General features: G+C 45.0%; 2 protein-coding genes across 6 annotated transcripts in view; both read left to right on the plus strand.

The window, feature by feature from the left end:
- The first annotated feature begins 407 nt into the window (after positions 1-407).
- The window catches only part of LOC123137981 (quinone oxidoreductase PIG3), an 82,493-nt gene continuing 70,865 nt past the window's right edge, over positions 408-12,035 (plus strand). The window contains exons 1-4 of one of the 4 annotated variants that reach the window (XR_006468710.1): positions 408-753; positions 1,275-1,443; positions 1,760-1,846; positions 2,611-2,903. Coding sequence is in view for 2 of the 4 variants with exons in the window: in XM_044557873.1 (XP_044413808.1) it covers positions 505-753; positions 1,275-1,433 (408 nt within the window). In the remaining 2 variants the exon portion in view is untranslated. Of the gene's footprint in view, positions 754-1,274; positions 1,444-1,759; positions 1,847-2,610; positions 2,904-12,035 lie in introns of those variants that run through there. The other 3 variants (XR_006468711.1, XM_044557873.1, XM_044557874.1) reach the window with 3 other exon arrangements.
- Positions 2,621-5,486, plus strand: LOC123137980 (bidirectional sugar transporter SWEET6b). 2 transcript variants are annotated; one of them, XM_044557872.1, is made up of 7 exons: positions 2,621-2,903; positions 3,038-3,143; positions 3,262-3,721; positions 3,822-4,038; positions 4,166-4,327; positions 4,870-4,989; positions 5,103-5,486. In XM_044557872.1, the coding sequence occupies exons 3-7, from the start codon at positions 3,642-3,644 to the stop codon at positions 5,262-5,264; spliced, it is 741 nt and encodes a 246-aa protein (XP_044413807.1). In that variant the 5' UTR covers positions 2,621-2,903; positions 3,038-3,143; positions 3,262-3,641; the 3' UTR covers positions 5,265-5,486. The 2 variants fall into 2 exon arrangements, with proteins under 2 accessions (XP_044413807.1, XP_044413806.1); XM_044557871.1 differs by having other exon boundaries at positions 2,624-2,903; positions 3,238-3,721.

Here is a 12,035-nt window from a genome sequence, read left to right on the forward strand (position 1 = left end):
CAGGGGACCAGAGAGAAAATGGATCGCTCCGGTCACTGGCTATGTGAAGATAAATGTTGATGGAGGCCTTTCGCGATCAGGTGAACAGGGTGCAGTCATTGCTGTTTGTAGGGATGCCACGGGCAAGTTCATAGAGTGTCAGCTGTAGTTTTCGACGGATTGGTTGATCCAGAGTCACTGGAGGCCATTGCTTGCAGCGAGGCTCTATCATTGGCTTTTGATCTGAATGTATCAAGCGTCCAAGTGGCAACGGACTGTTTACAAGTTGTCCACAATATCAAAGAAAAGAATCCGTGCAAATATGCTTCAATCATCCATGAGTTTAACGCCAAGAGCAGTCATTTTCAGAGAGTCCATGCAGTAAAGCTACAGGGTGATTCTCAAAATAAAAATAAAAAATAAAATAAAAAATAGAGCCGACAGCAGAGCCGTATAGGGGAGCAGTGGCCTGTACACGCGGAGCTACCGGGAGCCAGAAGCCGAAAGCAAGTGAGCTGAGCGACGATGGTGGTGGTGGTGGCGACCTCGAGCCCCGGCGGGCCGGAGGCGCTGCAGGTGCGCGAGGTCGAGGGCCTCCCGGCGCCGGGGGAGGGCGAGGTGCTTATCGGGGTGGCCGCCGCCGGCGTCAATCGCGGCGACACGGTCCAGTGGCAGGGCCGGTACCCGCCACCGGCCGGCGCCTCGCCCTACCCGGGGCTCGAGTGCTCCGGCACCATCGTCGCTCTCGGGGCCGCGCTGGGCCGTCGGTACCAGGTGCCCAGCGTGCCCCCATGGTGAATTTGGTTATGGCTGCTGCTGCTCTGAACCTCATTTTTTTTTGAGTGAATTCCACTTTTTACCTCATATTTATACATTTGTGACACTAATTACCCCTTCGAGTGAAAATTCGTCTAGAATACCCCTTTTGAAATCTTTAGACCCTTGTTTTTTGATGCGTGTCCATCAGGTAAGGTGTGAGGTGACGCCCTGTATCTAAAAACATGTGGACGGCCACAAGAAGTGGAACAGATAGACAAGAGAAGCTTGGACAAGATCGCCAATGATGCCCTTCGATCCTTACAGTTTTTTTTACAAATCAATGACGCAACATGCCGATCCTATCGACCATAAACAGACAAAATGTAAAACTGGGGTAAAACCGTGTTAAAAGTCTCCAAAATCTGACATTTCGATAAAAGTTCCGCTAAATAGGGTAATATGTGTCACAAATGTACAACTACAAGGTAAAAAATGGAATTCACTCTTTTTTTTTTGCATATGCTGTTGCGTTGCAGGTGTGCGCGCTGCTTACCGGCGGCGGGTATGCGGAGAAGGTGGTGGTTCCGGCAGGGCAGCTGCTCCCGGTGACGGAGGGGGCGTCGCTGACTGACAGCCCGAGGTGGCCTCCACCGTCTGGTCCACCATTTTCATGCCAGTCACCTCTCCCTCGGTGAATCCTTCCTTGTAAGAAAATCTCTCTTGCTAATTTGTTCTGCATGTGATGATTGCAAACGGCTAGCAATTCACCGCACTTGCTTCTTCCTTGGACTGGGACTGACTGGCTGTAAATCTCTTACGCTGAGCACCTGAGTTGGAATGTCAGATATCTTTTGTTAGAACAACATGCCTCGACTAACTGAGAAATAGCAAAGTAAATTATGCTTACTCAAATGGAGTGCGAACTACGTTACCACAGTTACTCATATGCAAAATGAGGTGAAACGTCCCGGACTCCTGGCTGTATTTATTCCTGATGATTGGGTATCTCCAATGTATGCAGATCCTTTGGTGGATCTAGTGGAGTCGGTACATTGGCTATACAGAATTCAAAGCACCTTGGAAATGTACACATGAGACATTATTCTTTGTAAGTAACAGTAGCAGCAAACTTTTGCTACTTCTAAATTTGAAGGTTGCAAGTGTACACATTCAAATACACCGATTGATGTGTTAACGTTGCAGAGACAACATCTCTACTGCTCTAGGAGGCACTTTTGAGTGTCTGCATCAACCTTTAGGAATTGCAACTGGGCTGCAGAAGAGCTAAATAACAAACCATGAACTCCACATATCTATTGTGTAGATAAGTATAATAAGCAGAGACAATTTTTGACATTTTACATTCATATATCAACACAAATTGATGTATGCTATCGCTGTTATGTAGCCATGGCCATCATACAAAACCACGATGCATAAAAAATTGACGTTCGTCATTTATATTCCAAGATATGAGAATAGAAAGACCAATTTACACAAAAGTTCACTGGGATGAATTTATAAAATTAGCTGGGAATTACTACAGTTTGTCTACAATTTATAAAACAGCACTGCTAAGTTTCATTTTGTTCCAAACATTGTGCCAATTCACATGGACCAAGCTTATATATGGTACTTCCAACCCACAAACTAAACAGATTTCTTAGTTCAGATCATACATTTAGTTTTATGTAGGAAAAGGCTAGCGCGGCTCTTAAGAACCCTAACCAATGCTGCTTTGGTTTTACAACTTTCATTGCTTCTAACATCCAAATCAAACTGTTGTTACACACATGTTTGCTGTATAGATGCACTAAAAAAATCCTACATTTACTTTCTCATAGAATTGCATTTTTCTGGTTGTAAAAATAGGATGAGCAGCAACTTTCTTGTCAACATGATGGCCTCCTGAAAATAATTGAGACCCGTCCATCACTTATTTATGAACTACTTTTCAGTGTCTTCTATCGATGATAAGTGAGCTACTTTTTCTTTAGAGATCGCCATCTCATTGGCACTAACTTGTATAGCACACAGTTTCCCTTCCCAATGCACTCGTAATGCATAGATAGTCCCTCCTAATCATTTTGTGTTCGTTTTTTTGTCATGATTCAGATCGAATTTCCGACATCAGAGACACGTATGCTGTTAATCAGGTGCTGAAGGTAAGATCAGGACACAAAAAACATATGGGATTTAATAATTAGCAGTTTATGTGCGAAAATACTTATTTTCCAGGAATCTAGCTTCATGTAAGCATGCAAAGTTGATTTTTATCATCCAATTTGAACAATTGCAGAAAAAATCAATCCTCTCCACTTGAAGGTAGGTGATGCACACAGATTTCTTCTTACCTTGCAAGCACCGTTGGATGAAGAGAGTAGGCATGATCATGGACAAACGCAGTGAGTGCTCAACCCATCTGTACATACGCTGCACTTTATGGCCCCGTGCCGCTGCCATCCTTATCATGCCTCTCCTTGATCTGGCTCCCCACAGTGCCGTCTTGCCTCGATCTTGCAGGAGAGGAGGACATTGTTTATTTGCGTAGGGCTGTCGGGGGATAATTCGATCGAGTAGGAGTTGTTACGTGGAAGAGGAGCTAGCAGCTGGGCGATCGTTTGGCTAGGTGACGAGGAAGAAATTGATACGGCCGGCCGTTGTACGGGAGCACGGCCAGAGATGGAGTTCGATACGGTCTGCACCCAAATCAGAAGGTTTGGCCACCCTTAACAATATCCTCATCGGATATAACTTGGGGAAGGCGAAGGCGTACCCCCTACTATATAAGCTCCGCCACCCACGCCCCAAACAAATCATAACCAACCTTCCTCAAGTCGTTTGTTCCCCCGAGCAATCGAGTTGTGTTCCCGGCGATCGATCGATCCATCTTGCTGAGCATCATGGTTTCCGCCGACGTGGCTCGCAACATCGTCGGCATCATTGGCAATGTCATCTCCTTTGGGCTCTTCCTCTCCCCTGTGTAAGCCCTTTCCTCCTCCTCTCGGCTATGTATTCACATGGATGGAAGGTGGTTGCTAGGGCATGAATCTGACGCTTGTTTTCTGCTTGTGCGTACGCAGGCCGACGTTCTGGCGTATCTGCAAGGCCAAGGACGTGCAGGAGTTCAAGCCGGACCCCTACCTGGCGACGCTCATGAACTGCCTGCTCTGGTTCTTCTACGGGCTCCCTATCGTCCACCCCAACAGCACCCTCGTCCTCACCATCAACGGCATCGGCCTCGTCATCGAGGGCGCCTACATCATCATCTTCATCATCTACGCGGCCAAGAACACAAGGGTACGTACGTGCAACCCTCCTAATGCCCCCTCATCCGGCCTACTGTCTCTTTTCGGCGTTAGTTTCTGTACAGAAGATCCTCCTGCATGCCCCTAACCCATGCCATGTGCCTGTGCTGTGCGTGCAGTGGAAGATGCTCGGCGTGCTCGCCATCCAGGCAGCGTTCATGGCTGCCGTGGTGGCCGGTGTGCTCGTCGGCGCCCACACCCATGAGAAGCGCTCCATGATCGTAGGCATCCTCTGCGTCATCTTCGGCTCCATCATGTACGCCTCCCCGCTCACCATCATGGTACGTACACCACCCTAACTTATGGATCGTCGACCTGCGATCTTTGATAACTGCTTTAACTTGTTAGTTCATGTGGCTAATTAATCTGCGTTGTGCACGTATGGTGTGGTAATGATGCGTTGTCTAGAAAAATACCTGCCTATAATTTATTTTTAAAGTTCTAGTAGATACTTTTGACAGACCTCAATTTGTTAAGTAGTACCCCTTGTTTGTTGTTGATTCTGCTTGAAAATCTGTGTCCATCTAAAAGATGCACCCACCTTTCATGTTTTAACGTTCATGCCAAAACCCTTTTAAAAAAAGTCCGAATTGAGTTGTTCACCTCTCACGCACCCAAATTCTTCTACAATATGCTACATCATATATTTTTAATCAAAAAGGCCTACGGTTTATTTCTATCTCAAAGTCCTTTACAGGGTGAATTACTAGCTCAGGCTAATTGTTAATGACAGACGCTTTTACAAACTAACGAGTGTACTAAATACTAATATAACTCAATTTTTTTAAGATGAAAGTAGTAATATTGTACTGCTTATTTGCAGGGTAAAGTGATCAGGACCAAGAGTGTGGAGTACATGCCATTCTTCCTGTCACTGGTAAACTTCCTCAACGGTCTCTGCTGGACGGGCTATGCGCTAATCAAGTTTGACATCTACATCACGGTATGTACATACACATTGGATAAAAAAAAGTCACAAACCCATCCAGACTTACAATCAAGAATTCCTCAGCGCGGTTCGATCTAATTGTTATGTCCTCTTTAAATTCTGTGCAGATCCCCAATGCCCTCGGTACAATCTTCGGCCTCATCCAGCTGATCCTTTACGGGTACTACTACAGATCTACCCCCAAGAAGGGCAAGAATGTCGAGCTGCCCACCGTCCTCACCAAAAACGCCGTTACCAGCGGCAACGTCTCCGTCACCATAGAGAAATAAGCTTTGCTTCCTTTTTAGCCCTAAAGATTTTGAGTAGTTAATACCGGATGATACTTCAACAAGTCTGATGTTAATTAGTTGTACTTTTTGTTAGCTAGTAGAGTCTGAGATTGCCTTTAATTTTGTGAACCATTGTCGTCTGTCCGAGACTACAGTGCAAACTGCAAGTGTATATAAATATCAATGCAGCTGAGTTATCCCAGAGATATATTATGAAAACCACGTATGCTTGCCTGTTTTCAATCTGCTCTTACGTGATGATACAATTGATTTGTTAATTACAGTGTGTGGTGGCTTTGTTAAATTATTTTATTCAATATCCACGATGTGTTTGTATTATGTTTCGGGCAAGGTCCTCTTTTGTTTTCTGCACAAAAACACCCAAAGGGCATCTTATTGGTGATGCAACTTGAACCTGGTGTCAGCGTAAACGAGACACAGACTTAACCTCTAATTACCGGTTCAGTTGGATGGCTCCTGCTCTTTTCCCGTGAGGCTGCCTTGTTACCACATCGACCTCTTTTTTGCGGGAAGTATGATGCTTTGGGTCCATGCTAGAAATATTTTTCTGAATCTTGTAACATGTTAATTGTTTGTCATATATATTTCATTAGTGTGTTTGATTGATTGCATGGTGTCTACTATATAGACACACACTTTTTCGTCAAGGAAAATGAGTTGAGTATAGGAAGAGTTATGCTCAAATTAGATAGCCCATCAACTTGTGGCTATAACTAGTAAGAACCCAGACCTTTCCATTAAGGGAAATAAAATAAAATCCAACTTGAAGCAACATCCAAACAAGCAGCCCAGGCTAGCTAAACACATCACGCTAGACCACAGACCGTGTTTTAATATCCAAGAGCAAGGTTTTTTTTATCAATTTATTTTCTTTGTATCTGAATGATCTAGAGTCATCTAGCAATCATTACTATATGAATCTAATTAGATTCTGTTTGATCAATGATCACTTATAATTTGTTAGGTTTTGTTCCCGAATCATCATCATGTCTACTAGAATTAGGAAACAAGATTCTGGTTCTGCAAAACAAAGAGTGCCAGTTGAGGCTCGAACTCAAACGAGTGCCCTCGATAGATATTTAGTGAGACTCCCAACTTGATTATGAAAATCACACCGCAGATGTTAATGTTGATGATGGTGGTGGTGATAATACAATAGGAGGTTGAGGCTCATGATGGAGAAATTGATGTCTTGGAGATGATGTAGTACGAAGATATAATTGAAGATTATATTCCACGAAATACTAGACGGATGGTCCTTTTTGGTAGAACATGAGGTTCGTTCATTGCTTTTTGATCACATTACTAGTTTAGCATAGTATTTGATATATGCTATAAGGTACAAATAAAACAGACTGGAAATTATATAATAAAGTGACAGTATGGTTTACGCATATTAATTCTTCTGTTATGTGAATTGTTCAATATTTTGGGCCAGATTTTGGTTTCTACCCGAGGCCCCAAATTTCCGGAGATGGCCCTGCTAAACAGCCGATGAATCCAGCCGAAGACCGATAGCCTTAAGTGAGTTGGTTTCTAGCCCCGCACAGCTCCAAACACTTCATTTGCCACCTGTTCAAAGAGGCTTACTCCCCATGCAACAGACATTTGTTGACCTCCTTTCTCTACAAAAACAACCAATAGTGTATCCAATATCCAATTAGTTTGATCACAACAGACACATCATGGGGGAGAGGAGCAGGAAATTTGGGGGAGGGGTGGTTGCTACGGGTGGGATAAGATCGTGGGGAATATATTTTTTTGTTTTTTACCGACTGAGGGCCATAGGCTAGCAAGGGTAGAAAAATTTGGAAAAAGACCGAGGGAAACGGTATTTTCGACATAAACGCATGAAATATTTTTAGGAAATTAGAGTTTCTTTTAGTGTGAAAATACGTTTCTCGTCCCGTACAACTATGATTGATACTTGTGGGCCCGGAAGACCAAGGTCGTTACTTGTGGACCCGGAAGACTAAGATCGTTACTTGTGGGCCTGAACGACGAAGATTGGTATTTGTGGACAAGGATAATACTTGCGAGGCCGGACAACTAAGGTTGGTACTTGTGGGTCCAGACGACTATGATCGATACTTGCAAGGCTGGACGACTATGAGTTGTTTCTATGGGAGTGCATGGGAACAAGCGCCCCCTAGCAGCCACTTATATACTCGATGAGGTTAGGGTTTATAGAGAGAGAAACCCAATCTAGGGCTGCCCCCGCAACGTGGAGGTTAAGTTGGTCGCATGGTATAACACCGTCAGTAGGACCTCGGTTAGGTCTTCAATATTGGCAACTAGGTGGGTGGTTGGCGGGTAAAAAAATCCGACCATCACACATGACTCCCATATCCGATCATAAACAGAGGGTTGGACATCCAACATTGCAAGCCTATGAATCCCATATATCATCTCATTCAGAAGGGTTTTGCTGCATTCCTCATAAGCCTGACCTGACATGACACCAGTGCTAGGGGAAGTTTTACCGAGAACCGATCTGACATAGATCTAGGGTCTTCCTGCGAGGTCATCAGGTCGGTTGTCGGGCACCAGAGCTGCGTCATCAGATTCGGGATTGTGACTAGGTCTGATGTAAGGTTTTCTTACTCGCCCTGATCCTTATCTTAAATTGGCTTTGGGATGGGCATGTCTTGCTGTCCCTCGATCTGGTCTGATACCCAACTCAAGAAGGCCGGCTCCCCACGATAATTCATGGTATACTCCAAGTTGTCAAATCTCATAACCTAGCTGGGAGCAAGGTTCTCAGCCTGGCCTAGATGGCCGGTTGAGTAAGTGAAGAGCATGATGCCCCCGAAAACAAAGATCTAGCCTGGCATAAAGGTCATGCCAGAACCCATCTGCTCACCCATGTTGATCGCCATTGATTCGCGGTGGCTACGTAGCGAGACCTGCATGGGCCACCAATGGCAGCGTCGATTCCTGTGAATCTCGGGTAGGGGTCCCAAGATAGTAGCCTAGATGTGATGATAAAATTGGATGCATGTTTTACCCAAGTTCGAGCTCTCTCATAGAGATAATACACTATCTCTAGCTTTTTGATACTATTGATTTGTGACGGAGTACAGAGTACATGTTTATCTACCTCGAGATTGATGATGTCATCTACAAGCCCTACCACCCTGGTTTATATAGTTACCATGGGTTCTAGGGTTATAGATAAGTCGACTATGTATATGGTAGATCGTGGTATAGACGACATCTAAGTCTTTCGAGTATACATCAAGTCTTCAAAACATTTCGTCTATGCACCATGGGCCTTCTGGAGATGGCCCGTTAGTGAACCGACAAGGAGGTCCTTGACTCGGACCACCTGGTCGAGAGACTGACATGGCGAGTACCCACTAGTCCAGGACACCATAACCTGAACCTAGCAGAGTTTCTGGAAACTCGGGCCAACCAGACCAGGATGATGAGACGCCTCTTCTGTTTACTGTTCGCGGAGATGACCTGGAACTTCTAGATGATGCGTAACAAGATGGTTATTGAGTGTATCTTCTTAGAGGGGGCAATTGAATCTATATTCAAACTAGATGACCCGTTGCGCCCATGGCGCAAGAGCGAGAGTGAGCCGAGTATTCAAATCATGTAAGTGAGAGTGATTGAGAACCAATTTAATAGATACTTAGGTACACATTGTGTTATATATCCTATTACATTGTAAGCATGATAGCTCAAAAGAACTTACATTGGCTTTATTACAAAGAAACTATATTAGCAGATATGCATCATAGATATATCAGTTGTCCCGAAGTCTTTGTCTGAGTCTCATATCTGCCACCAGTAGAAAATGCCAACACATGAAGATGATGGTCACTGGCGGAGGTAGGTAAAATGTTTTTTTGGGGGGGGGGGGGGGGCAAACAGAAAATATGGATGTTTGAGGGGGACAAAAGTCTATATTTTTCCTAATCTTCCACTAATTTTTTTCTTTCACATAATGCCATGGCCCCTGCAGCATACAACGTAGCTCCGCCGCTAGCGATGGTATTACTCCCTCTGTTTCTAAATATAAATCATTTTAGATATTTCAATACAAACTATATCACTGGTGGAAAAACAGGCTTCCGTCCAGCCCCATAAGTCGCGAAGCTGTAGGAACCGCGACTAATGGGACCTTTAGTCGCGGTTCTGGAGGTGAACCGCGACCAAAGGCCTGGGCCCAGGGCGCTCGGTGGCCAGCTGGCGCACGTGAGGGTCTTTAGTCGCGGTTGGCCAGGACAACCGCGACTAAAGGCCTTCGGGCACCTTTAGTCACGGTTTGCCAGGCCAACCGCAACTAAAGCCCCTCCCCTATATATACCCATCCAGCAGCCAACACTTAGCCATTTGGAGCCATTCTCTTCACAAGTGGGTGTAGGTTTGCTTTTGGTTCCTCTTATGCACATAAGGTGTTTGATGAAATGCCCCAAGAGTATGAAACAAACATGACATGAAGTGTTGGAGCCACACTCCTCGATCGCGGTTAGCAACTTGATGAACCTTTGATGTGTCATTGATAAAATATGCATGTGTGCAGTTCATTGTTTAATTTATATTGTTTGTAGCTAGTTAGTTTAACAAATGCATGATGGTTAATTATATATTTTATATTATAATAATGCAGATGAATCGGCAATGGATGTACGGTAACCGACTCTCCGGCGAGTTCACTACGGGTTTGAAAGATTTCCTCGTAGTGGCTAATGCGAACAAGCAGGGGGGTTTTGTTATCTGTCCATGTGTTATCTGTAAGAATCAGAAGGGTTACTCTTCCTCAAGAGATGTTCACATGCATCTGCTTCGGCACGGTTTCATGCCAAGCTATAATTGTTGGACCAAGCATGGAGAAAGAGGGGTTATAATGGAAGAAGATGAAGAAGGGGATGATTTCATCGATGAAAGCTATCTTGCTCATTTCGGTGATACTTTCATGGAGGATGCTGAAGGTGAAGGGGAAGGTGAAGAAGAGGCACGTGATGATCCCGTTGATGATCTTGGTCGGACCATTGCTGATGCACGGAGACGCTGCGAAACTGAAAAGGAGAGGGAGAATTTGGATCGCATGTTAGAGGATCATAGAAAGGCGCTGTACCCCGGATGCGATGATGGTCTGAAAAAGCTGGGCTGCACACTGGATTTGCTGAAATGGAAGGCAGAGGCAGGTGTAGCTGACTCGGCATTTGAAAACTTGCTGAAAATGTTGAAGAATATGTTTCCAAAGGATAACGAGTTGCCCGCCAGTACGTACGAAGCAAAGAAGGTTGTCTGCCCTCTAGGTTTAGAGGTTCTGAAGATACATGCATGCATCAACGACTGCATCCTCTACCGCGGTGAATACGAGAATTTGAATGAATGCCTGGTATGCACTGCATTGCGTTATAAGATCAAAGGCGATGACCCTGGTGACGATGTTGAGGGCCAGAAACCCAGGAAGAGGGTTCCCGCCAAGGTGATGTGGTATGCTCCTATAATACCACGGTTGAAACGTCTGTTCAGGAACAAAGAGCATGCCAAGTTGTTGCGATGGCACAAAGAGGACCATAAGTCGGACGGGGAGTTGAGACACACCGCAGATGGAACGCAATGGAGAAAGATCGACAGATGGTTCAAAGATTTTGCAGCTGACGCAAGGAACATAAGATTTGCTCTAAGTACGGATGGCATGAATCCTTTTGGCGAGCAGAGCTCCAGCCATAGCACCTGGCCCGTGACTCTATGCATCTACAACCTTCCTCCTTGGTTGTGCATGAAGCGGAAGTTCATTATGATGCCAGTGCTCATCCAAGGTCCGAAGCAACCCGGCAACGACATCGATGTGTACCTAAGGCCATTAGTTGATGAACTTTTATAGCTGTGGGGTGGTGTCCGTGTGTGGGATGAGCACAAACAAGAGGAATTTGACCTACAAGCGTTGCTTTTCGTAACCATCAACGATTGGCCTGCTCTTAGTAACCTTTCAGGACTGTCAAATAAGGGATACAATGCATGCACGCACTGCTTACATGAGACTGAAAGTGTACATTCGCCAAATTGTAAGAAGAACGTGTACCTTGGGCATCGTCAATTTCTTCCGAAAATTCATCCAGTAAGAAAGAAAGGCAAGCATTACAACGGCAAGGCAGATCACCGGCCGAAGCCTGCGGAACGCACTGGTGCTGAGGTATTTGATATGGTCAAGGATTTGAAAGTCATCTTTGGAAAGGGTCCTGGCGGACAATCAGTTCCGAAGGGAGCTGACGGGCACGCAGCCATGTGGAAGAAGAAATCTATATTCTGGGAGCTAGAATATTGGAAAGTCCTAGATGTCCGCTCTACAATCGACGTGATGCACGTTACGAAGAATATTTGCGTGAACCTCCTAAGCTTCTTGGGCGTGTATGGGAAGACAAATGATACAAAGGAAGCACGACAGGACCAGCAACGTTTGAAAGACCCTGATGACCGGCATCCGGAATGGTTTCAAGGTCGTGCCAGCTACGCTCTGACCAAAGAAGAGAAGGTCATCTTTTTTGAATGCCTGAGCAGTATGAAGGTCCCGTCTGGATTCTCGTCCAATATAAAGGGAATAATAAACATGGCGGAGAAAAAGTTCCAAAACCTGAAGTCTCACGACTGCCACGTGATTATGACGCAATTGCTTCCGATTGCTTTGAGGGGGCTCCTGCCGGAAAATGTTCGAGTAGCCATTGTGAAGCTATGTGCATTCCTCAATGCAATCTCTCAGAAGGTAATCAATCCAGAAGTTCTACCACG

Source organism: Triticum aestivum, chromosome 6B, assembly GCF_018294505.1.
Source record: "Triticum aestivum cultivar Chinese Spring chromosome 6B, IWGSC CS RefSeq v2.1, whole genome shotgun sequence".
Lineage (NCBI taxonomy): Eukaryota > Viridiplantae > Streptophyta > Magnoliopsida > Poales > Poaceae > Triticum > Triticum aestivum.

Bases quoted from the DNA above. Each gene is read 5' to 3' on its own strand.
- LOC123137980 (XM_044557872.1), top strand. From the start codon at position 3,642: ATGGTTTCCGCCGACGTGGCTCGCAACATCGTCGGCATCATTGGCAAT. The intron at 4,039-4,165 runs GTACGTACGTGC...CTGTGCGTGCAG, and splicing joins ACGCGGCCAAGAACACAAGG to TGGAAGATGCTCGGCGTGCT. The intron at 4,328-4,869 runs GTACGTACACCA...GCTTATTTGCAG, and splicing joins CCTCCCCGCTCACCATCATG to GGTAAAGTGATCAGGACCAA.